The 26,466-nt window shown below is 42.0% G+C and overlaps 2 protein-coding genes across 6 annotated transcripts in view; both read left to right on the top strand.

Annotated features, from left to right (window-relative positions):
• Positions 1 to 10,428, top strand: part of C3H16orf52 (chromosome 3 C16orf52 homolog) — a 68,284-nt gene extending 57,856 nt beyond the window's left edge. Inside the window, exons 2-3 of the mRNA XM_021086492.1 lie at positions 352 to 564; positions 6,414 to 10,428. Coding sequence (XP_020942151.1) covers positions 352 to 564; positions 6,414 to 6,598 — 398 coding nt within the window. The 3' untranslated portion in view covers positions 6,599 to 10,428. The remainder of the gene's footprint in view (positions 1 to 351; positions 565 to 6,413) is intronic.
• VWA3A (von Willebrand factor A domain containing 3A) overlaps positions 20,724 to 26,466 on the top strand; it is a 68,747-nt gene continuing 63,004 nt past the window's right edge. For 3 of the 5 annotated variants that reach the window (XM_021086489.1, XM_021086487.1, XM_021086486.1), the window contains exons 1-4: positions 20,724 to 21,002; positions 22,018 to 22,102; positions 25,022 to 25,109; positions 26,006 to 26,129. In XM_021086489.1, coding sequence (XP_020942148.1) covers positions 25,048 to 25,109; positions 26,006 to 26,129 — 186 coding nt within the window. In that variant the 5' untranslated portion in view covers positions 20,724 to 21,002; positions 22,018 to 22,102; positions 25,022 to 25,047. Of the gene's footprint in view, positions 21,003 to 22,017; positions 22,103 to 24,172; positions 24,556 to 25,021; positions 25,110 to 26,005; positions 26,130 to 26,466 lie in introns of those variants that run through there. The other 2 variants (XM_021086484.1, XM_021086488.1) reach the window with 2 other exon arrangements.

The following is a 26,466-nucleotide window of genomic DNA, read 5'->3' as shown; positions in this document are numbered from 1 at the left end:
TTTCTGCCTGAATGGTAAACTCGCAAGAGCAGAAACTCTTGTTCACTGTGATTTCCTTGGAGCCTAGAACAGTGCCTGATGCAGGTACTCAGAAAGGTATTTGATGAATGACTGAATAAATTGCTTTCTATGACTTGTGAGGGTTTGTGTGTGTGTGTTTCAGTTCGCTTTATCTGTTAAGCCAAGTATTATGCTGTAGCAGAATGCTGAAGAGTGGCACTCAGTAGACTTAAGCGCTTGAATGACCCCCCCAGGGAGAAATAAGATTTAAGGACTAAAGGGGTATTTGTAGGGACAGTTCCCTGGGTGTGCCAAACCCACTAAAATATTCCCACTTTTGCATCTTCCCAGGAGCACTCACTGTGGGCCTTGTGCGACAGTGTCAAACAATCCATGGACGAGACCGGACATGCATCCCACCTCGGCTTCCCCCAGAGTGGGTCACCACACTGTTTTTTATCATCATGGGAATCATTTCATTAACTGTCACATGTGGTTTGCTGGTGGCTTCCCACTGGCGAAGAGAAGCTACAAAATATGCTCGATGGATAGCATTCACTGGAAGTAAGTAACCTGTGCTTACTAAATTTGTCTAGAAGGCACTCACACTGGTATATTTGTGAAGATAATCAAGAATCAGTAATAAGGACTCTCTAATCATCAAAAAGCACCACTTCCGTACGGCCGTCAGATAGACTCTACGCGGTCCCACCAACTCTTCAGAATTCTCATCACGAGACCAGGACATCCAAAACCTTAGTGGCTTTGTATGAAATTGTATTTAACGCATTTTATTTTTACTCACATTGCGACATCAGTGTTCCAGGTCTGTGACTCAGACCTAACCACTAACCTGAGTCTTTTCCTCTTCCTAAAGGTATTGGTATCTTCTCTGAAAATAAAGATAAAATCTAGAAGAAAATACACAGAAATATAAATTAGATTAAGGTGGTGATTTGCTTTTTAATATCATTGACTTTTAGTTTCTGCTGCTATTGTGTGACCATTGAAAAATCAACCCATTTTGTTATTTCATAATGGTTTATCAGCATTTTTTATTTCATTAAACTATGCCCAAGGGTATGATATATTTATATATTACACATTCTCTGGTGCTTGACAAAACGGGTTTAATTTCAAAACACAACAGAGGGCTTTTCTCAAGCTGAAAGCAACAAAAATGCACAAAGGAAAACTTCTGTAATTCTTTTTTCTTCTTTCTAAAGCAGTTTTGCGCCCCCCCCCCCAACCCCCCGGCACAACGTTTGTCAATGCCTGGAAACATTTTGATTGTCACAACCAGGGGAATGCTACTGGCATCTAGTGAACAGAGTGCAGGGATGCTGCTAAACATCCTACAAATGTGCAGAATGGCCCCAGATGGCAGTAGAGTCCCATTGAGAAACCCTGCTCTAAAGAACAGAATACCTATGCCAGATGCTATGGGATTTAATTTCTAATTCAATATGTTATAATCATCTCAGGTTTTCATAAGTTTTCTAATAATATCATAACACTGCTTGACAGTGTAATGTAGAGTGTATGATAGGACTAAGGCATAATCCCATGCATTATTGTTAAAAACTTAATGCATTCTTGAAGATCATCATAGGGTAGAGATATTAGTTCCTGAGTCTGTTTCTCCCTATCTCTGTGAAACTCTTTCAAGAGAGTCCTGGAACTGTGGTGTTATTTTTGTCTCTATAACTCCCTCAATTTTAAAATTTAGATCACGTTGCCGTTGACATAAGTCTTTTCCATCCTTGTTAAGAAATGTGAAACAAGAGTTCCCGTCGTGGCGCAGTGGTTAATGAATCCGACTAGGAACCATGAGGTTGCGGGTTCGGTCCCTGCCCTTGCTCAGTGGGTTAAGGATCCGGCATTGCCGTGAGCTGTGGTGTAGGTTGCAGATGCGGCTCAGATCCCGTGTTACTGTAGCTCTGGCGTAGGCCGGTGGCTACAGCTCTGATTAGATCCCTAGCCTGGGAACCTCCATATGCCGAGGGAGCGGCCCAAAGAAGTAGCAAAAAGACAAAAAAAAAAGAAATGTGAAACACGTTGATGATCTAGTTTAAGGTCAGACTTCCTGAGACAGTTCTTTTCTAAATAATAGGGTCTGGAGGCAGTTATAGAAACATGGCTACTAAATTAAAGGGTATTGATGAGAAATTTAAAGACCCTTTTCTCACAGATACAATTACCATCCAAATAGAATTCACTCTTTAAGGAGTAAAATAAAATCAAAGAAGAAGGATTTAGTTTCTGGATTTAGTTGAAATTTGGGGAGTACGTATGCTCTGAATACCAGAAATCTAAAATATAATTCACCAAAGTAGTATGAGTCAGAGAAAGCATTAAGATGTTCACATGAGCCATTGGTTCTTGTGACCCAATAAAGGGGAAGAACTATGATTCTTATTTTTCATTCTTCTGCAGAATATTTAAGTACATGTTTAATATGTAGCTACCTCCAAATATAATATTTCCTTTTTTTAAGTAAATAACAACGCTCTAAAATAGTATGTGCATGATACATAATTTAAAGCCCATGAAAGGGTCACCAAGTGAAAAGTAGGTCACATCTGTGGCCCTGTCACCCAGTCATCCACTCCTTTTCTAGAAGCAGCCATTCCTACCAGTTTGTGGGGTTTCCCACCAGAGATGTTCTATACATAGAATCATATATGTATATGTGTGAGTGTTCTTTAAATATATATTTATTCCATACCTTGGTGGTTTTTGTTCAGCAGTGTATCTTGGAGGAGTTGATGTCATCTAAGTATGCCTAAAGCTGCATTCCTCTGGGCTTCCTTAAATACATTGCTTCTGTAATCAGAACTAGTCTGCTTGGGGTGGCAGCCAAGAGAGGAATTGGGCGCCCCCTGCTGTTTCCATTCAGCCTTTGAAAATGCACTTCATCTCTATCACATGTATTTTTATTCTAGTTAAGCTGTAGTTTTGGTAAGAATACGAAGCTAACATTTTGTGGTGGATTTACACAGTGGGGAAATAGCCTCTCAAAGGAGAGCCACCCATGATGAGTCTCACCTATGGGGGCAAGAGTGACTCTCATCCTTGCCTCTGCCACCCTAGTTTACTCTTCTCTCAGCACAGCTGATTCCTTGACTCTCGCCACCGAGAAATCTGTGTCATTGAGGATGTGAAGTTAGGTCTTTGCAGACTTATTTAAGACCCGTATATATCACAAGTAGATATTTTCATAGTTCCCACCGTGGCTCAGCAGTTATGAATCTGACCAGCATCCATGAGGATTCAGGTTTGATCCCTGGCCTCGCTCAGTGGGTTGAGGATCTGGTGTTGCCGTGAGCTGTGGTGAAGGTCGCAGACACAGCTTGGATCCTGCTTTCCTATGGCTGTGGTGTAGGCCAGCAGCCACAGCTCCAATTCAACCCCTAGCCTGGGAACCTCCATATGCTGCAGGAGCCGCCCTAAAAAAAAAAAAAAAAAAGGTATCTTCGGCATTAACAATAATTTAAGATCTAAACTAACTTTACAGGTCTCAATATGAGCTTAAAAAAAAAACAAAAACAAAAAAAAAACCCATCCACTAACATTAAATTTCTCCAGGCAGTATAGAGAATCTAATTCCTTGGACTAAAACCCAATATTGGATTGAATTAGTTCATTGCTTCCTTAAAAATTGATTAAGCATTTTCTAACCAATTTGGAAAACATTTGACACTTGTAAAATATTAAAGTCTACTTTAAATATAGTTGTTAAATGGTTACTCCATCATAAAGGATAGGTTTTTATTTTACAGTAGAAAATAGAAAATAGGATAGGAATGAAGTTGGCACATCAATTAACAGAATGAACAGCTGTAATATCTGCATATCTCTTAAGCAATTCTTAATTGTTTTAGTGTTTCTTGAGATTAGATTAATCAACATTAAAGAACAAATTGTTTTTAAGGCAATAATGTTGTCCCATTGTTTTTATTAGATTGTGTATAGCTATTTAGATTGTAGTTTCTTTTTACTTACCAAACCAGATTAAGGCATAAGAACCATTAGAGATTGACAGATAACACTGATAAGGGGGCATTGACAGCATTAATAAAGTTATTTATTGCTAACTGTACAACAGAAAGGCCCAAAGATCTAATACTTAATACCTGAATTTTTCACTTGTTCTGTAATAGGTATCCAAAAGAATCTAAATTCGCTTATGTAACATTATTTGGTGTGATTGTTTATCCAAAATGAAACAGGATCTGTGTCTGTTTAATCTAAAATAATCCACCTAAATGGTACAAAGCAAACAAGAGTGCTGGTGTCTGTCTTTCTTTCTTTCTTTTTCTTTCTTTCTTTCTGTCTGTCTGTCTGTCTGTCTGTCTGTCTGTCTTTCTGTCTTTCTTTCTTTCCTTTCTTTCTTTCCTTTCTTTCTTTCACCTTTTAGGGCCACACCTGCGGCATATGGAAGTTCCCAGGCTGGGGGTCCAATCAGAGCTATAGCTGCCGACCTATACCACAGCCACAGAGCCAGAACTGAGCTGCATTTGTGACCAATACCACAGCTCATGGCAACCCTGGATCCTTAACCCACTGAGCGAGACCAGGGATCCAACCTGCATCCTCATGGATTCTAGTTGGGTTCGTTACCACTGAGCCAGGATGGGAATTCCTTTGTTTGTTTGTTTGTTTGTTTGTTTGTTTGTTTAATCTCTTTATGGTGTGTTTCTTAAACTAGTGTATTGCTTAACAAAAGGCTACTTTGTTTTGGCCATGCTTATGGCATGCAGAAGTTCCCAGGCTAGGGATCGAACCTGGCCATGGCAGTAACAACACCAAATCCTCAACCACTAGGCCCCCAGGGAACTCCAAAATGTTCCTTTTTAAAATGCATTTCTGGAGCTATCTCCATCCATAAAATATTCTTAATTGGCTTTTTCAGGACCCTCCTATTAAATTTTGTTGATTGAGTAACACAAAAATACTTCAGGACCAGTGTCAGCTGGTATGTTTATCCAGGACTCTGTCAGTACTGCTGGGGATGGGTTTAACCCAGAAAAGTTTTCTCATTGTTAATAATGGGAATGACTCTGGTAATTTGTCTTCACATTACACTGAAGAAATGTTTCCACCTTCAGAGAAATTCAAAAGACTAAACATTTGATCAACTTTCAAAAAGCAGAAAATACTTTATTGGAAAAGACAACCTGTCTGTAGGTAATTTGTGTTCCCTACGAAGAGTGTTTCTTTGGTAGCACAGGAAAGCATGCTATCTCCTAAAACAGTCGACTGTGTAATTATAATTACTTCTGCCCAGACACTGGGTTTTCTGACGTATTTCTAAAAACGTTTTCTGTATTTCAAATAATATATATTTCATTATGTTTTTATACAAAACTCAAAGCTTTCCTCACCCTTCCCCCGCTTTACATGCTCTGTATTCAGAAACCCGGAGAGGTTTGTGTTTTGTCTTGTTTTGTTTTTGGAATATTGTCCATGATGAGAGAGAACCACTCTGACATTTGCTCCTCATTCCAGAAGTTTCTGGTTCCTTCCACTAGCTGATATCAAATCAGAGTAAGGCAAATGGTACTAATATTTGTATGTACCTTTTCTCAATTCTTTCTAGCTAATACCAACTGAGAGGAGCAGATAATTGGCAAAATAATAACCAGGATGATAATATTACGCAACATTTATTCAGCACTTAGTGTCAACCGGACACTGTGCAAAGGACTCGACATTGTTTTGTTTATCCTTCTACTATTTACCCATTTTCAGGATTTCAGAAACCTAAGATTATACCATTAGTAAGAAGTTGAGCCAGAACTTAGCCCCTGTCTGATATTAGCCAGACTGCCCTTAGTCACTACTTTCAAAATGGTCAAGAATTGTAGGAGTTCCCGTCGTGGCTCAGCGGAAGTGAATCCTACTGGGAACCATGAGGTGGCGGGTTCGATCCCTGGCCTTGCTCAGTGGGTGAAGGATCCGGCGTTGCCGTGAGCTGTGGTGTAGGTCGCAGACATGACTTGGATCTGGCATGGCTGTGACTCTGGCATAGGCTGGCAGCTACAGCTCCGATTAGACCCCTAGCCTGGGAACCTCCACATGCTGTGGGTGCGGCCCTAAAAGGACAAAAGACAAAAAAGCAAAGAATTGTATGTGTGAGTACTTAATAAGTTTGGAGGCCTTCTTTAAGGTTGATGTTCGAAACTATATATAAAATGCTAACCCAGCTTTTACTGTATTTAATTGTTAGGCGTTGGGGATATCATGATGTGTAGTATAGAGAAATCTTGATAAGTGTGGACCATGTCATAACAGGTTTGACCATGTCATGAATCCACAACCGTTCTTAGAAACTCCTTTGCGCCAAATTTTCATTGTTTTCTTAATCACCAAACCATGTTACTAATGTTGTGTTTTGGTTTGTTTTACAGTGATCCTTTTCTGTATGGCTGCCCTAATATTTCCAATAGGATTTTACATCAATGAAGTCGGAGGTCAACCTTATAAATTACCCAACAACACAGTAGTTGGGTCATCATATGTACTTTTTGTCTTATCAATTTTCTTTACAATAGTAGGACTTCTATTTGCTGGCAAAGTTTGTTTACCAGGCTGATGAATGTCTAAATTGCTTGACTTTTTATTATTTTTTATTTTATTTTTTTATTTTTAGAGGGTGGGGAGGACAAAGGCAAGGCATCTGAGTAGTCCTCTCATAGGAAGATGCTTAGATGAAACCGATGCTGAAAAGGAAAAAAAAAAAAAAAATGCTTTGATTTGTTCTCACTATGCACTTTGGATTTAAAAACAAAAAATAAGGAGAGCCTTTTCCATAACCAAATACAGACAATAGTGACTAAATCTCCTGAGCATATTTCAGGCAGTCAGGTCTGCACTGTGATAGCAACCTAGTGAAGGAGAATGCTTTATATTGAAAAGCATGTGGCCCTTTGTGACTCTGTTGTTCCATTTTTAACGTCTAATGATTCATTTGAGGGAGAAAAAAAAAAAAAAAGAGGTCTAAGTATTTATGAATCATGGTGGACCAGAGGGATGCAAGAGAAGTTCATGTGGGGCTGGCCTCACCTCCTAAGAAATTAGTGTTCACAGCTTCCTTGTAATGGTGTGAGCCTTTGGCACCAGAATGGATTGCCATTGCATTACTGCACCAAGAAGCCAACAGATCAAAACCTGTTTGCTAAAATGTATGTAAAAATTCTGAAATTCCCTGTTCTCTGTGTACAAAAGAAAAAAAAAAAATCAAACACTAAGAAACATGTTGTTGGGGGGGTAGGTGGGTGGGGGAAATGTTCCTTATATTTATATAAATATATATATAATATATATATTTTGCTGATGCAGTATACAGTGTGTATATATATGTGTGTGTGTGTATGTGTGTGTAAATTTATATACACACACATGCAAACAGTTCCTGGAAGAGAACTCTGAATGCTTTGCTAGCAAAACACTGTGGTGTGCAAACCTAGAACTCAATAGACAAAAGCCATTTATCTGAAGGCTGCATAGTGGAGAGAGTCTTCAGTTTACCTCATTCTTTGTAGCAGCCCTTGATTTTAACAGGTTTTTGTAATAGGTACAAATAATCCCATACCTTTCTAGGTGCAATTTTAAGTTAAGCTAAAATTCTTTGTAGGGTTAATTTATTTGTATATGATAGTAGAAGGTAAGATCATGTCAACCTTATAATTTGGGGAATCTGACACTATTTAAATTATTGGCAACTGTTGTCTGTTGTACAGAGGTTCTCTTTTTCTACTGGCTTGGTCTGTTACATTAATAATGCATTTTATATGTTCAAGCACACAACTTTGCAGAAATACAAAATTCACTAGTAATATCAACTTACAGTATTTTGGCTATTTATAACACTAACTTCACTCTGCTATAAAAATTAATATTCTTTTTATCTGTAAGCACTATTACTAAGCTCCTTTACCAAAAACCTGAGCAATACAATATTTTCTTTTTGTGCTCTATGCCTTCGTTTGCTGAAAGCTAACGTTTTTGCATTTGCTTTAAGGGGCTGTACTAAACCCACAGCTTTACGTTTTTTCCTAAAAGAAGCGTTGCAGCTAAGCCTTGAACCCATGGATGGCTTTGAGATACAGTATTTCTCTTCTCCACCTTTCCACGCCTTCATGTCAGTGCTTAGTTGCTTTTCCAGGTGAATACTATAGATAATCTCCTGTTTGAAACATGGGGCAGGAGGGTCTTTCATGGCAATGGAGTCTTTCATGGAAACCGCAACCCAAATGTCCCTTTCTGTAGAGTGAGGGTCCCTTGTAGTCCATGCTTCACACAGACTGAAATGAATGCACTGTTTTTGGTTTTTTTTGTTTGTTTGTTTTTGTTTTTAAAAAAGCTAGATTATAAATTATAAAATGATGGCTTCAGAGATGGGGCTGCCTCCTCAGATATTCAAGGTATGAAGTGGAGGAGCCCGATGTGTTTCACACTGGCTTGTTGGACATTCATATATCTTACTGTTAATTCAGCAGTATTTTATTGTAGAAGAAAACCCCAGTGTTTCAGTTCAATCAGGAGTCGGGGTGAGGGGCAGACCACCCCTGTGGTGTGTTCCTTGAGTGTGCCGAAGGAATGTCACACCTTTCCTCCCCAGGGTCCAAGAAACTTGTGGGAAATACCTGAGGGAGACTAATTTTCCTTAAGTATTACGGTGTCTAGTCAGTTCTCAGAATACCACTGGACGTGCGCTATGGACATTTGGGATTGCAGTTCCCATTGTGATTTGATTGGTCCTCGGTCAAATGGATCAGTTTGAAGGAAAGCTTTGGTTGTCACCATTATACCACTGAAACAAAGTGTTAGCAAAGTATGGTTCAAATTAATTTATGATATGACCAAGAGCTTTTCTCTTCCAAAAGATGAATTTTATTGTACATAGTTTCTCAGAATAATTTTTAACTGGATCGAGCATGGGGAGAGAAAGTTTCTCAGCTGCTAAGAATTTCCCCATTGTTTGCCTCTTTCACTTACAGTGGTATTGCAGATAAGATTGCAGAATTTAAGGTTTTATTTGTATCTATTACACAAACCATTAACTTGTCTTTAATTTCATCACTGTCTTGGAGGTCCAGTGCGCAAAGGGCTGATAGGGGACAACTCCCTCTACCAGTCAGCACTCTAACCAAGGATTAAAATCATCCCATCAAGTAGTAGTATGTGAAGTCAGATCTTTGTACTCTTCCAGACCAAACATCGAAGTGGACTCACTCATATGAAATTCTATAAATCCTGTAAGTGAAAAGATAGACAACTGTCAGCAGTTGCTTTTAAAAAGGTCACTATAATAAGTACTATATAGTACAGTATTAATTTATAGCAGGAAACCGTATCTTGTAAACTGTATATAAAACACTGTTTAATGGTGCAATCATTTGTCAAACTTTTGTCTGTTACATTGTTTTTAGAGTGTGTGCATTCTTCTCATACCTAAGAACATCACTGTAAAATCTGCTGAAGACTATAGGTTTTATTTGCACAAGACTTAATTAGTTTTGAAATTTTGGGAAGCTCCTATTGAACACGCCTAAACGTCTGTAAACATGAAAAATCTTCAGTTCATTAAAAGCAAACATTTCAGTATGATTCTTTCCAAAGGTAATCCATGTTCTATGTTGTTAATGTGTGTATGTAATTTTTCTGCCTCTTCTTCTTATAAATCTATTTTCTGTTTCATTTGTTTTGTTTTTGCAGGACAGCTCTTTTTTTTTTTTCTTTTTCTTTTTCATGTTCTAGATGACCAAAACACTTCATTGATTTTTACCCTTTTGCCTAAATCTTTGATATCCCTCCTTGATGTTCTGTGAATTCACTTGTTTAATCTCTTAAGTTAAAATAATGAATTGTCCTGGTGACATACAATCTGTTGATTTAGAGGAAAGACCCTGAAAAAGTATTGGAAACTAACTTTGGATATAATACTTGTAGCTGTTACTTTGCATCGTGGGCTTCATGGGAAGAACATGTTGCATTTATTTTGTCTTTATTAAAAGACTACTAGCCACAAGTTACTCACTGTAGTAACTGTTTTATCATCCCACTTTGATCTTCTTTAAAATATTAAATTTACATTTGCAATTCAAAACAGTATGCTGTCTTTCAGAACTAATATTTGAAGGATAAAAATATATGAAGGAAAAAAAGCAGCCTGTGTAGGTTGGCTTCCCTGCACAGGACTTACTAGTTACATCACCTCAAGAGATTTTAAAGCTTGTGATCGAGGCCTGTATATTACCCCAAACTTTATGAAGAATTGTTTTCTAATTGGTTATAACATTTTTCAATTAATAGTTTCAAAACAAAATTGTTAATACAAACTGTATAAAATGAACATAATTTTCTTCACTTGTATTTTTGTTATTGAGCAAGTTTATCAAAATAAATTGTCTACTAAAGAAACTAAAAAGCCTTCCATTACTTTGAAGTCAGCTTTGAATTTTAAAATATATTTCAAAATTTGACGTCTCACAGAGGTCTCACATACTCACGCAGTGGCACTTCCAAGCCCCTCGGTTTGGTTTTGTGGTTAGCATTGTGCTGGGGGTGGTTCTCCCCCCTGCTCCTCTGCCCTCACTCCTGGCTGCCCACTAGGGAAAAGATGCCATTGAGATTGCCAAGCATGGATTAGGCTGTGTTTACCAATAAGAGGAGGCGCTCAGCATGCAGATGTGGCACTCTTTTGTGTCATAGTTCCCTGGACTAGGAGAGAGCTACTGAGCCAAGGCTGCCAAAGCCAGTCGTCTTCCTTTTCTTCTTTCCTCGCACATCGACCTAAGCCCTTTCATCGTTGCTTCAGTCTTCTGTTTCTATTTATTGAAGACCAGAGGCTCTCAGCTTGTAAGATTTTAAAATTTGTATTGAAGGAGCAGAATAGAGGCCTTTGGTCTCTCGACCTAACTATGCCCCATCGCAGCTTTACTGTAAAGAAGTCTCTAGGAGTATTGCAGCTAGCCCACTTTCGGGTGTTTCAGTCACTCGTGTTCATGATCCCAATATATTAAGTGGAAAATATCACAAATAAACAATCCATATTTGAAAAAAAAAAAAAAAAGGGAACGACCCCAGCCTAATAATAACTAGTAATCAAATAAAATACTGTGTTTACTCCTCGCGGCTGTTTCTTCTTTATGTGACCTCTTAGGAGCCTCATGTGGAATTGGGAGGTTAAGACAAGGTGGGATTTGGTGGTTCTTCTTCATCTTAAGGGCATCTTTGTGTGTATGAGTGTGTGGTTGCATGGAAGTTCCCCGGGCCAGGGATTGAATCCGAGCCTCAGCTGCAACAACACCGAATCCTTTAACCCCTTGCGCCAGGGATCAAACCTGAGGCACTGTAGTCGGATTCTTAACTCACTGTGCCACAGTGGGAACTCCTCAAGGGCATCTTAGGGTGACCAACCATCCTGGCTTGCCTGAAACTGAAGGGTTTCCTAGGGCATGAGACTTCTAGCACTGTAATTGCGGAAGTTCCAGGCGAATAGTGATGAGTTAATTTTCCACTACCTTTACACCGTTCAAATCTTACCCTGATTTTATAACATATTAGAGGCATTTGAAGGGTTCTTTTCTATAAACAGTAATGAATAGATCAACTAGAAATTGTAATGGTAAACTTAATACTGAACTTCTAAGAAGAGGAAAGCACTTTTTCCTCCTCTTTGGTAGCACTGCAGGAAATGGCAACAGACTGGCTTTAAAAATAATGAGTTTAAAAAAAATACTTTATTTAGACTTAGTCTTCCATCCACTCTATTCTAATCACTGTATGAGAAGATCACAGGAAATACAACAAGACTAGAGGACTGCGTTCCTTTTATGCCAAGTCAACTAACTCTTCTGGGTCACAGTTTTGCAGCAACAAAATAAAAGTAGTTATTTATAAATGGTATTAAAGATAGAAAGCATAGTGCTATATATATATATATATATATATATTTTTTTTTAAATCTAAGCAGGAAAAAAAACCCACCACGATGATATTTTCAAGCAAAGTTTCTACAAATCAGCCCCAATTCCAAAGACTAAGACCACCTAAGATTACATTTCAAGAAGAAATTTTTCATGAGACTCTTAATAAGATTTCAGAGCTGGAGGAAACCTAAAAGAGCATGCCCAGTGTTCCCATTTTCCAAAGGAAGAAATCAAAGACTCAAAGGCTTATTAACTTTTCCAAAGTCACACATCTAGGCCTCGGCAGAACACTTAATGTAGGGAAAAAAATGAGTTGACCAATAGGCCTTGGGACAAGTGTTGACCTAGGCCAGATGCTCCACTTCTGTAGCCACTTGAACCGGTTTTTCTTCAACGAATCTGCATCTGCTTGATTTCATTGAAATCATTTCTGCCAAAATAACCTTAACATAAAAAAAAAAAAACTTTTCATTTGTCTATGAGAGTTCCCATCATGCCCGTAGTCTATAGAATGAAGTCCAAACTTCTTTAGCACAACGAAAACGCTTCCTGATCTAGCTTCAGGCTATCTCCCAGTCTTATTTCCCATTCCATTCACTTTTTACTGACAAACCAGTCTATTCTCCATTCCTTCACTACACGGTGCTCTCTTGTAGCTGTGCCTGGATGACTCCTCCCTGCAGCTTCCCAGATCCCTTCTGCACTTGAAATGCACCTATTTCTTGATGCTTTGTTTCCCTTGTGCTTGTACCTCTGTAACGGAACTTACTATCGGGGAATTGACTGCCTGGATTCAAGTCTCCGTTCCACAGTAAATCGCTTAATACATCACTTCACCTCTGTGCATCTTGGTTTTCTCATCTGTAGGCCTGGCCTAATAGTACCTACCCATAGGGTTATTGTTGGTTTAAATGAGATAAAACATGGAAAGTTCATGGCACATGGTAGGCATGCATATATTACTTGCTGCTGTTATTAAATACTTCTCTATAACTAGATCATAAACTCTTGAATTCAAGGAATGTGGCTTTCTTACAGGCCATAGAGATCTGACAGTGATTGAAACATGGGTCATCATGATTCAGTTTGGGGCTAGGTTATAAAGGAACAATAAAACTATTTCCTGGAGATTTGAAAGGCCCAGTCACTTCTCTGCCAGGGTTGTTTTCAGTGAAACTTTTCTTGAAAGCAGAGACTTGCTTAGATCAGCCTTTATAAGTAAGAGTAGTTATTTTACCATTAAGTATTTGACTGTATCATATGCCGGTCTCACCAATCTCCTTAGGATTTCTCTGGACTCAAACCCATTTATTGGTGAACTCCCGGTGCTCTAATATTGATACTTATACAGAGGACTAGGATGATGCAAGCACCCTGTTGATCCTGAGAGAACTCTCTGGAAGCTTTTTCAAGCCGGTGAGTTCTCCCTTCTCCTGAAGCCGTCCATATATTTGGTATGTTTTGCAAAACTTGGTTCTGCCAAGATGACTTTAATTATTTCTATTAACAGAAGTAGACTCAGAGTTCCCGTCGTGGCTCAGCAGAAACGAATCTGACTAGCATCCGTGAGGATGCAGGCCTTGTTCAGTCGGTTAAGGATCTGGTATTGCCATGTGCTGTGGTATCGGTCCCAGATGCGGCTTGCATCTGGCGTTGCTGTGGCTGTGGTATAGGCTAGTGGCTACAGCACTGATTCAACCCATAGCCTGGGAACCTCCATATGCCACAAGTGTGGCCCTTAAAGAAAAAAGGAAAAAAGGAAAAGAAGTAGACTCAAGGATTTGGTTTCATTTTAGATGTGGTTATCCCCGACTGGTCATCTTCTGGCACTGGTAGATAATTACCAATGTGTTTGGTCACTATTAAATCAATCCCTGTTTATTATGTGTCAGGGCAAGTCAGAAAGTAGATACAGTGTCATGACTCTGGCACTCCTTGTGTTTAAATATTTAATTGTATAAGATGATTTGAGTATTTCCTTAAATAAAAATTAAAACTCATTCTTTGACACTGGTTTGTTCTCTATGGCAAAATACACATGCAGTTGAAGAACCATCAAAGAAAACCTATTCCACTCGCCATGGTAAGTCACTCGAGGGGAAAAAATGACCCACATTTCTAAGAAGGTTTTTTACGACCTCATCTTCTACACATCTAGATAAGGTGGCTTGTGTGGTGCAGTCCCTCCCACAGTCACACGCCACTCAAATACCTGACCTCATTTCTGCATTCAGGGTCATCAGTAACTTTTTTTTTTTTTTTTTTTTTTTTTTGCCCTCCGTGCTCTTGTGGAGAAGGAAATTACCTTGACCCTAAACTGGGACAAAATAATTTTTTTAAACAGGAACATGTGTCTGTAAAATTTTTTTTTTTTTCTTTTTGTTGTTTCTAGGGCATATGGAGGTTCCCAGGCTAGGGGCCCAATTGGAGCTGTAGCCACCGGCCTACTCCACAGCCACAGCAACACGGGATCCTTAACCCACTGAGCAAGGCCAGGGGTCGAACCCTCAACCTCATGGTTCCTAGTCGGATTCATCAACCACTGAGCCACGACGGGAACTCCCACGTGTCTGCAAATTCTTTAATGAGTATAGGAAATTAAAAGGCTCCCTCCCCCATAATCCACCTTCACAGAGATTTCCACTGTTAACAGTTTACTAGGTATTCTTTCAGACATTTTGCCATCATTACAGTGTGTGTGTGTGTGTATGATGTGTTTACACACATATGATCGTGTCCTGTTCAATTGATTTAACAAAAGCAAGATCATATATATATATATATATATATATATATATTTTGTCTTTTTGTCTTTGTAGGGCTGCACCCATGGCATATGGACATTCCCAGGCTAGGGGCCTAATCAGAGCTGTAGCTTTCAGCCGGCACCACAGCCACAGCAAAGCAGGATCCGAGCCGCATCTACAACCTACCCCACAGCTCATAGCAACGCCGGATCCCCAACCCACTGATCGAGGCCAGGGATCAAACCCACAACTTCGTGATTCCTAGTCGGATTTGTTTTGGCTGTGCCACGATGGGAACTCCCACAGGATCATATTATACATAACTGCTCCCACTACTTTCTTAATTTATGATGAATATCCTTCATTTTTAATGACTGTATAGTATAGATAGATATCTCTATTATGTGTGTATATACACACACTGTATAGATATAGGTATGTTTTTCTGTTCCCCTGTGGTACATTTGTTTCCAGTTTTTTCTATTACAAATAATGCTGCTGTGAACTTAAGTCCTTAGAGAATAGAAACTTCCCAAATATCAATAACCTGACATTCTAACTGAAGTCTATCAACTACTCTATTATGGCATTTCATATTTTTTTTAAAGCACTGTGATTAAGAAGTAGTGGCATTGGTGAGAGTTCAGAGGAAGCAACATTAAATTCATGTTGTGTTTTTCCACATGTCCTCTTAATTAATACTCCTGTGAAGCAGGAGATAGCCCTCTAGAGACGACAAAACTAAAAATCAGAAGAGTCAACAATTTACCCACAGTTCCATTGGTGAATCTGGGTTTCAAAACCTAACTTCCCTGACTTCAAATCTAGGACTACTTTTGCTGCCCCACATTACCAGTTTGGCTAGTCTAAAAGAAATAAAAATAGCTTGTCCCAGTTGCATGATTCTTTGGCTCAGACATAAGCGGCTAAATCTATGGTTTGCTTCTTCTGGATGTGGAATGCAAATAACTATAAAAGGTAGTCCCGACTTGGGAACAACTTGTGATCATCACATATTTTGTTGAAAGAAAATTCTGTAAGTTATTGTGTTTAATCTTCTATCACTCCCTGCTCATCGTCAAGCTTTCTGCAACCACAGCTAAGTGGTATTTTATAGTGCTTCCTTCCTTGATTTGTGTGTTTTCTCATGTTACCCATTGGTTTCATCAGAACCCTTTTGAGAATGGAGCACCAGAGAAATTTTCCCAAAGTCACTATCCCCTAACCTCCCTGTAGTACTTGTAAAAATCAACTAGATCCCTTCTCCCTCATTGGTAGGAAATCTGTTGGCCATTGCGGCTACCCTAGGCTTGGGCTCCACAGCTCAAACTTTAGAAAGCTCCCTCCTGGGAGTTCCCGTCGTGGCGCAGTGGTTAACGAATCCGACTAGGAACCGTGAGGTTGCAGGTTCGATCCCTGGCCTCGCTCAGTGGGTTAAGGATCCGGTGTTGCTGTGAGCTGTGGTGTAGGTTGCAGACGCGGCTCGGATCCCACATTGCTGTGGTTCTGGTGTAGGCAAGCAGCTACAGCTCCAATTAGACCCCCTAGCCCGGGAACCCCCATATTGCCTCGGGAGCGGCCCTGGAAAAGGCAAAAAGACAAAAAAAAAAGAAAGCTCCCTCCAGTCATTGGTCACCTGTCTATAGTCATTGCTGCTGAAACATCACCTGTTCCAGACTGAATGGTACAGGAGTTCTGCTGTATCCAATCCTGTCCTTGGCGTAGCTGGGAATCCCTCTGGCTCTGGACTTTCTCCCCAGGGATGTACCAAGGACCCATCTCCTCTAAGGTCTTGCCATCTCACCAGTGTTTCTACCAAACACTAGGCAGTTCCCCCCTTCCGCTGAGCCTCTGATTTTCAGATCTGATTTCTTGTCTGTTTATCTGGGGACGATTCTCTCCCCTCTGGCTTTCCTCAGAGTCACGTTTGCCTAGTACCCGCGTCCCTTTCTTTGTTGAAAAAGCAAAACAAAGTAACAACAAAAACGACTTTTCACGGGGCTGATTTCAGCCCTGGCTCCAGGACTAGATACGGAAGCCAGGTCTGGCCAATCAGAGTCATAGTTCTGAGACATGAGTTCAGGAAAGCGTATTTCCTGTGACCAAGCCAAGCCTGGGACTTTGCTGGAAATCCTGGGAAAGAGTCATTCTCCTGCCCCTAAGGTGCAAAAAGCCAAGGAGGGGAGAACTTAGTGTCCCAGGTTTGCCAACCACTCAAGAAGAGCTTCCCTAAGAATAAGTCATCACAGAAGAAAAGAAGCTAAGAAACGGAGGCAGATTCTCTGTTAACATCATTTTATTTTATTTTATTTTATTTTTTTGTCTTTTTGCCATTTCTTGGGCCGCTCCCTCGGCATATGGAGGTTCCCAGGCTAGGGGTCGAATCGGAGCTGTAGCCACCGGCCTACGCCAGAGCCACAGCAACGCGGGATCCGAGCCGCGTCTGGGACCTGCACCACAGCTCACGGCAACGCCGGATCATTAACCCACTGAGCAAGGGCAGGGACCGAACCCGCAACCTCATGGTTCCTAGTCAGATTCGTTAACCACTGCGCCACGACGGGAACTCCTGTTAGTATCATTTTAGCCTTTGGGTCAAGCCATGCCTGAGGCCAGAACTATTGCTGGATTTTTTTTTTTTTTTTTTTTGGTATTAGAGCAAGTAAACTCCCTTTTATCTTCAAGCCAGTTTGAATTAGGTTTTTGTCTCTTTTAACTGAAAAAAAATCTTTATACATTCCCCCTTTCCTCTTGACAATTGAACAACTCACTCAGCTCCCATGCTTGGATATGTCCCTTTGATCTTCAGGTAGCCCAGGCTTTTACAAAAGACAGAAAAAAACTGTTGACTTCTGGACAATGCTTAACCCAACAAAATCACCTGCTACGGCTTGAAATGGAGGAAGGAAAGTAAAATACAAATTAGTATCGAGGAGTTCCCGTCGTGGCTCAGTGGAAACAAATCTGACTAGCATCCATGAGGATGCAGGTTTGATCCCTGGCCTCCCTCAGTGGGTTAAGGATCTGGCGTTGCTGTGAGCCGCGGTGTAGGTCGAAGATGCGGCTCAGATCCCACGTTGCTGTGGCTGTGGCGTAGGCCAGTGGCTACAGCTCCAGTTGGCCCCCTAGCCTGGGAACCTCCATATGCTGTGGGTGTGGCCCTAAAAAGACCAAAAAAATTAATTTAAAGAAATACATCACATAATAATATTGTCTTAGTCTGTTTGGACTGCTGTAGCAAAATACCGCAGACTTAGGAGGCTTCTTAAAAAAACATTTAACCAGATGCTACTTAGATTTATTGTGATGATCATTATACATACTATGTTGTACAGCTGAAACTAATCTGTTATATGTCAATTACACATCAATTTTTTTTAAAAAAAGAGTTTGGGATGCTGAAAATAAAACCATCAGAGTCACCACTATCTGCTCATTTCAACACATGAGGATTATAGAGACTAAGTATGGCACATCACTACAATATTTATCCAAAAACTAAAAGAGCTTTGGAATTCAATTTTTTTCAGATGTAAAATATCAATGAGGAGTTCCCATCGTGGCTCAGTGGTGAACGAATCTGACTAGCAACCATGAGGACAGAGGTTTGATCCTTGGCCTCGCTCAGTGGGTTAAGGATCCGGCGTTGCCGTGAGCTGTGGTGTAGGTCGCAGACACGGCTCAGATCCCTTGCTGCTGTGGCTGTGGTGTAGGCTGCCAGCCACAGCTCCGATTTGACCCCCAGCCAGGGAACCTCTATATGCCACGGGTTTGGCCCTAAAAAGCAAAAAGAACAACAACAAAAAAAAATCAGTGAAATGATTCCATATTATGTAACATCACCCCATCAGAGAACGAGGCAGCCTTCCAAATTACAAAACATCTAAATATTCACATGAAATACAAGAAGAAATACATCACATAATAATATTGTCTTAGTCTGTTTGGACTGCTGTAGCAAAATACCGCAGACATAAAGACTGAAAAGAGCCTCGTGCCAGTTCAAGTTTTGCCACTACATGAGCTTGCTGTGAACTTAAGATGTAAAACAGTGTTTTCTGCAACATCACTTTTTAAAAGAGTATCAGTTCTGGAGCTGGAAGTTCAAGATCAGGGTACCAGCATTGCCAGGCAAGAGCCCCCTTCCAGGTTGCATATTTCTTACATCCTCACAAGGTGGAAGGAGGCTGGGCCGGGGCGGGGGGGTCCTCTGTCAGCCCTCTTTTTTAAAGGCACTAATCCTATTCAAAATACTCCCATGACTTAATCACCTCCCGAAGACCCCCAACTCCTAATACCTTAGGGGTTAGGTTTTCAACATGAATTTGGGGGGACACAAACATTCAAACCATAGCAAATATATGTGGGGTAATGAGAACAGGCTAGAGCTCCTAAATAAAGACCATAGGTAACTTGACCCTGCTCAGGTCCCGAGAACCTGAGGTAAGAGGAAGGGAAACTTCTATTGACCTCCAGCTCCTACATGGGGCCAATCATGAGCTACAAACAGTCTGAGGAGAGCTGAGAAAGATGGTACTCACATAGAACTTTCTTCTTGGATGATCATACACCTGAAAATCATACTCTGTTTTATCCGTCTGGCACACAGATATATCCAGCATATGTGCCATGGAAGCTCAAGGAGAAAAAAGAAGTAACAATGAACTTTTCAACTCTGGGTTTTACTTCTTGCAAAACGTTGAAAATGCGTGTATCCAAGAGCAAAGGAAATTGTGGGGGTGGTAAGATATCTGTCTGGGGCCCCTCTGTCTCCAAAAATAGTGTCTCAAAGCTAGCTGACCTCTTCCACCCAGGATTTCCAGTAAGGTGGCCGCAAGGACCTTCACCCTTTGTTCAGAGTGGCCTTCAGTGGGTTGCTCTCAGCCTCCTGGGACTCCTTCCTCTTCTGACTTCCCTCCCTTTTTCTGATCTCCCTCCTCTCCTGTCTTGTGGGTGTTGACAAAATGCCATGATTTACATATGCTCCTCTCAACCCAAGACTATTCGGATTGGACCTCTAGGAGCCACTACTAGGGTCAGCCTCTGAAGGGGTTCTTTACCATAGCGTCACTACCATGGGGAGCATATGTTCTAAGTTATAAAATGGAAAGTTCAGGAGTTCCCGTTGTGGCGCAGTGGTTAACAAATCCGACTAGGAACCATGAGGTTGTGGGTTCAATCCCTGGCCTCGCTCAGTGGGTTAAGGATCTGACATTGCTGTGAGCTGTGGTGTAGGTTGCAGACGCGGCTCAGATCCCGTGTTACTGTGGCTGTGGCGTAGGCCGGTGACTACAGCTCTGATTAGACCCCCTAGCCTGGGAACCTCCATATGCCACGGGAGCAGCCCTAGAAAAGGCAAAAAGACAAAAAGACAAAAAAAAAAAAAAAAGAAAAGTTCAGAAAGTGAAGATTGTGATTTGAGACATGACCTGGATAAAAACAAAAACAAACGAAGTGCAGATCCTTTAGCCACTACACGCTGGTTGACATTGAGTACGTGACTCCATCATTCCTGATTTCCATTGAAGACAGAGTTGGAAAGGTCCCCAGCTGTGGCATAAAGGCTGGTTACATCATAATCACCCAGGCCCATTGTTAAAGATTCATCTTCTCACACTTTGCTACAGTTCTATATCTGTCTCCCAGGTTGGACGGTATGTATGTTTTCTTAGCAAATAACCCAGATGATGCCGAAGGACCTGGGTTTGGGAACCACTGCAGTAGAAGATTTCCTCGGATGCTAAGAGGTCACCGAGCCTACTGCTGTATTAGCCAGGCGAGGCTGGACCTGGTAGCAGTGAAGACTGCCAGACCTCTCCCAGGGAGGGTGTTTGGGGGAACCCCAGGGAATTTGCAGAGGAAGAGGAGGTTACCACCTTTTACGCATGTCACAAGTTCTCTGCTCTCTTTCTTAATTTCCTACCCGAGGAAGCAGCAGGCACCAGGGCTCTACTGGTCTAAACCACAGTTTTCTGCAGACCTAAAGGTTCTAAAAATGCAGAAGAGGCCCAAATCCTACTCCCAGGCTTTTGTGGGGGTGGAGAAAAGCAGGGTGCCCAGGGAGAGGTTGTTATTAACAACAGAGTGATAATTTCTTCCCCAGGGGTAAGGAAGATTTTTCCCTGTCCCTGCCTCAAGCTGCAGTGGTGCAGTCTGTTACCTTGGAGACCAGCTAACACTTCCCGCAGGGCAAGTTTCTTTGTTAAGTTGCCTGGAGGAGCTTGGAGAAACTAAAAGTGGGAAGCAGGAAAAGCGGAGTCCTGGGATGGCCAGGGGCCCTTCTCCTAAAGATGGAGAAATAAGTGGAGAAATGCAGGTGAGGTTGAGTGTCACAAGGGTGAAGAGGGTGCTAGGAGAGAGGGTGGAGGAAGCCCAGATGCTAAGCTCCGGACTGAGGGAGAAAGATTTAGGGAGCCTGGGCCTTAAGCACCTGTTCCCTACGTGCCAGGCATTGTGCTAGGTGCTCTGAGGGTGGGGGTAACACCCGTAGACAAGGAAGTGAGGGGGCTACTCTGGAGAAGGACCATGACAACTTGGTATATGAGACAGCCAGAGGGGGAAATGATTTCCTCCGTGGAATTTGCAGAGCCACAAATGGGGGTTCAGGAACGACTTCCTGGGTTTTCCTATCAAACAAAAGGGGCAGAGTAGGTCCAACTTGACCAAAGAAGGGTATGAATTAGCAGGTGTGTGTAAGTAGAGGTTACCAGGGTGTGGGGGTGAATGAAAGATGAGGAGGTAAGAAAGAGTAGATCTAAAAGGAATGAAAAGCCTTCTCAATGTTTGACTTGCTGGCCCACGGCACGAAGGAGCCATGGCAGAGTTCTAAACAAGCAGTTTAGAACTGCTTAATATGAACGACTCTGCATATCAGAAAAATCATCCTGGCAGCAGATTGTAAAATGAACCAGGGAGTTCCCACCGTGGCGCAATGGGATCCACGGCGTCTCTGCAGCACCAGGATGCAGATTTGATCCCCAGCCTGGCGCAGTGGGTGAAACGATCCGGCTTTGCTGCAGCTGCTGCAGGGTAGGTCGCAACTGCGGCTCAGTTCTGATCCCTGGCCCGGGAATTCCACGTGCTGAGGGGCGGCCAAAAAAGAAAAAAGAAAGAGAAAAATCATTCTGGCAGCAGATTGTACAATGAATTGGATGGGGGCAAGAGTAGAGGTTATTAGGCAGTTAAAAATGCAAACCCTTGGGGGAAATAACAGTAAAAAATTCATTTAAAAAAAATGCAAATCCTGGGGGGTGGCTTTTTTCTGGGTATTTAGATCCAGCTGTCAGCACACTAGGAAGTTAGCTGAAGGTTTTCTTTCATCTACTGATCAGGACCACCTTTCTCCCTTTGGCAAGAGGGCATCACCTAAGGACAAGTCTGCACATTCTCTTCCCCTCCTGTGACCAGTCTCCCAAGGTAATGTGGCCCCTTTTTGTCTAAAATCTGGAACTGCCCTGAGTACATTTATTCAACAAATGTTTTTGGAGCAGCTACTATGTGATGGGCAATGAGTCCACAAAACAATTCCAGCAGTGAACCTAAGTCCCTGCCCTCATAGATCTTTCTTCTGTGATTGATGAGTGGGGCAGAATGGGCCGGGGGCGGGGGGGAAGCTAGATCATCCGATGAGGGAACCTGCTACAAAGAAAACAAAACCGGAGAGTTCCCGTTGTGGCACAGGGGAAGCGAATCCGACTAGGAACCACGAGGTTGCAGGTTCGATCCCTGGCCTCACTCAGTGGGTTAAGGATCCCGCATTGCTGTGGCTGTGGCTGTGGCTGGCAGCTGTACCTCCGATTCGACCCCTGGCCTGGGAACCTCCCTATACCATGGGTACAGCCCTAAAAAGCAAAAAAAAAAAAAAAAAAAAAAAAAAAAAAAAAAAAAAGGATGAAGAAGAAAGACAGAAAACAAAACAGGTCGGCAAGGGTACCGGCTGGGATGAGATGATCAAAGAAGACCTCTCGATAAGGTTTCATTTAGCAAAGGACTGAGGGTAAGGGCTGTGGGCTGTCCCGTTCTGCCTTGCCAGCCCCAGCTCTCCCTGGCACTCAGGAGGCACCCTATGAATGTACATCAAATGAATGATGGCTTAAGCGTCATATGTCAACATGCTTAGAGATGCAGCAGATTTTTTTAATGATCTTCTGCATTCCTATAGTACCTTGTATTTTACAAAGCTCTTGTACATTCTCTCTCTCTTTTTTTTTTTTTTTAACCTTTTGTCTTTTTAGGGCCACGCCTGCCCCACGTGGAGGTTCCCAGGCTAGGGGTCCAATCAGAGCTGCAGCTGCCAGCCTACGCCACAGCCACAGCAACGCGGGATCCAAGCCATGTCTGTGACCTACACCACAGCTCACAGCAACGCTGGATCCTTAACCCTCTGACGGAGGCCAGGGATCGAACCTGCAGCCTCACGGATCCTAGTAGGGTTCGTTAATCACTGAGCCACGACGGGAACCCCCTCTTGTACATTCTCAATGTCATGCGATCCTCTTAACAACGGAGTGGAAGTAGGCAGGGCAGTGATAATTATCCCCATGCCGTTCTGCAGAGGGAGAAATCAAAGGTCTAGCGCTCTTTCTAGCCCATCACGTAGTTTTGTTAGTTTTCTGTGGCCCCAACCCCCCTCCTCTGGCCCACACAAGTCACCCTAGAGTCCAATCGTATAAGCCTCTGAATTCATTAAGCTGTTCATCACTTGCTGAAAAGCAAAACCTGAACCATCACGGGGTATTTAGTGTTCCTGAGGCGTTTCTAGTCCAACAATCTCTGCCATGAGAGTCTCCCAGCAATAGAAGACTGAATTAAGCCCTTTGTTTCTTTGAGATATTGCCGCATTATCTTGGCCCTTCCCAGAAAAGAACGCTCCTCTAAATAAAAGTTTAAAGACCCCGAAAGAGAAAAGCATGTTGCGGAACCATCATTAGGTTATCGGCTTTAATGGTTTCATAAGAACGCATATGCCAGTGCCCAAGCTGCAACCCAGTTTGGAGTTTCTCACTGGTGTTTTCACCGATGTTTTTTTTTGTGTGCAAGTAACAGAAACCTCAGTGAGGTAGCTTAAGTAGAAAGGGAGGGAATTACAAGGCACAACTCTCACACGGAACCCAAGAGCAGAAAATGAAATCGGTTCTCACGGGATCAGTAAATTCAACTTCCTCCTCTCCCTTTACCTCCCTCCTCAAAGTAGTTACTGTCTGGCAGTCCCTGCGCTCATGCCACTTACAATCCAATGGGAGATAGATGCCAATTTTTAAAAATCACACAAATGGGAGTTCTCATCATGGCGCAGCGGAAACAAATCTGACTAGGAACCATGAGGTTGTGGGTTCGATCCCTGACCTCGATCAGCGGGTTAAAGATCCGGTGTTGCCGTGAGCTGTGCTGTAGGCTCAGATCTGGCGTTGCTGTGGGGTAGGCCAGCAGCTACAGCTCCAATTAGACCCCTAGCCTGGGAACATCCATATACCACGAGTGCGGCCCTAAAAGAACACACACACACACACACATACACACACACACACATGAAAAATTTAAGCAAATGAATGTATTATTCTAAATTAAGTACTCTGAAAGAAAGGAGCATTACGATGGTTTACATAACACAAACACAGCTGAAATAGGGTGGGATGGTGGGGAGGACTTCCCCAAGGAAGTGACATTTGAGCTGAAAGGTCAAGGATGAGTGGTTGGGGGAGGGGAGGGCAAAGCCAGCAGGTGAAAGGCCCTGTGATCAAAGGAAAGGTAGGGCCTTTCTGGAACAGAAGGTGAGGGCTGTGGAACGCAGAAGCAGTGAGCGGTAAGGGACGGGAACGCTGGAGAGGCAGGTGGACAGCAGCCAGAGCATGCGAGCCTCAGATGCCATGGTAAGGATCTTAGTCTTTATGCTTGAAATAAAGGGAAGACCTTGAACATTTTTAAGCAGGAGGGAGAAGAGGGGGTGTGACCCTGGATCTGAGTCTTTGAAAGATCACTTCGGGAGTTCCCATCATGGCTGAGCAGTAATGAACCTGACTGGTATCCATGAGGATGCAGGTTTGATCCCTGGACTCACTCAGTAGGTTAGGGGTCCGGCGTTGCCATGGGCTGTGGTGTAGGTCACAGACTGGCTTGGATCCCGCATTGCTGTGGCTGTGGTGCAGGCCGGCAGCTGCAGTTCTGATTCGACCTCTAGCCTGGGAACCTCCATATGCCACGGGTGCAGCCTTAAAAAATAAATAAGTAAAATAAAAATGAAAAAAGAAGCATTGAGCTGAATATAGATACCTTCCAAGACTGTTGTCTATATGCCAGACGTATCCTTATCTTTTCTGGTGTGCTTCTCCTCCCTAGGAAGATAAGCACTGGGTATTTGTATAATGGCCACACAAACTAGTCATGTCTTCCATGGTCAAGAAAATACGTTTCTGGAAAAGCACTGGTAAGCATCTTCTCTGATTTTTCAAATGAAAACAACAACAATAATATTTTGTTCATGGGAGTTGAGCGGGAAATACTTGCTTTGAATTGAAATTGGGTAAATGGTCATTCTGTCACCTTATAGCCGAGAGCTTCAGTTATCTAACTACCAGGACAAAAGGAAAAAATGTCTTATGAACCGGAATCCAACATCTTATCAGGTTCAACACAGGAATTGATCCCAATTGCTGCACAGAAATTTTACAAAATGTTTCTGAGAGCGTGGAGTCACTGTCTGGTGCTGGAGCAGGAATCCAATTACTTTGTCTGGCATGCAGAACAGACCTGTGGTTGCTAAGGGGGAGGAGGAGGGAACCAGATGGACTGGGAGTTTGAGGGTTAGTAGCTGCAAACTATTACATTTAAAATGGATGGAGTTCCCGTCGTGGCGCAGTGGTTAACAAATCCGACTAGGAACCGTGAGGTTGCGGGTTCGGTCCCTGGCCTTGCTCCGTGGGTTAAGGATCCGGCATTGCCGTGAGCTGTGGGGTAGGTCGCAGGCACAGCTTGGATCCTGCGTTGCTGTGGTTCTGGCATAGGCTGGTGGCTATAGCTCCGATTCGGCCCCTAGCCTGGGATCCTCCATATGCTTCGAGAGCAGCACTAGAAAAGGCAAAAAGACCAAAAAAAAAAAAAAAAAAAAAAAAAAGCTAGAATGGATAAGAAGGAGGTCCTGCTGTAAAGCACAGGGAATTATATCCAGTCTCTTGGGCTAGGTATTGATGGAAGATATTATAAGAAAAGGAGTGTATATATGTGTATGATTGGGTCACTTTGCTGTGCAACAGAAATTGGCACAACATTGTAAATCAACTATAATTTAAAAAAAAAGAAAAAAAATTACTTTTTCTTTTGTAGCATGAAGAGAAATAATGACAGAGAACCAAAGAAGCAATTGAACCAGAGGAATATCAGTGGACTTGGCCAAAGTCTAGACAACGGACTACTGGTTACACATGTTAACCAGACACAGGACCTACTGGTAAAAACTATAGTGTTTTAACGGAGTGGCAGTGCTTACCAATCTTAGGGAAGGCAGAATGTGTAAAACTCTGGATGCTTCTTTCCTCACAGAGCATCTCAGGACTGAAAAAGATTAATAAGAATTCACCTGTAATCCCCTGCCTTTAGAAATGACTGAAGAATCTCTACACTGTGTATAGAAATTATATAGACTTCTTGGCTATATCATTAAATACACAGGGGCATGTGAAAACTCTGTCCATGTTATCAAAGCTTGAAGGCTCGTTTAACCCCAAAACTCCCCTTCCTGAGATGTGTCTTTCTTCTAGGATTCCTTAAAACCTAGATCCAAAAAT

This window comes from Sus scrofa, chromosome 3 (assembly GCF_000003025.6).
Source record: "Sus scrofa isolate TJ Tabasco breed Duroc chromosome 3, Sscrofa11.1, whole genome shotgun sequence".
Classification (NCBI taxonomy): Eukaryota; Metazoa; Chordata; class Mammalia; order Artiodactyla; family Suidae; genus Sus; species Sus scrofa.
Note: the sequence above shows the minus strand (reverse complement) of the source record. Positions and strands in the feature narration are given on the sequence as shown.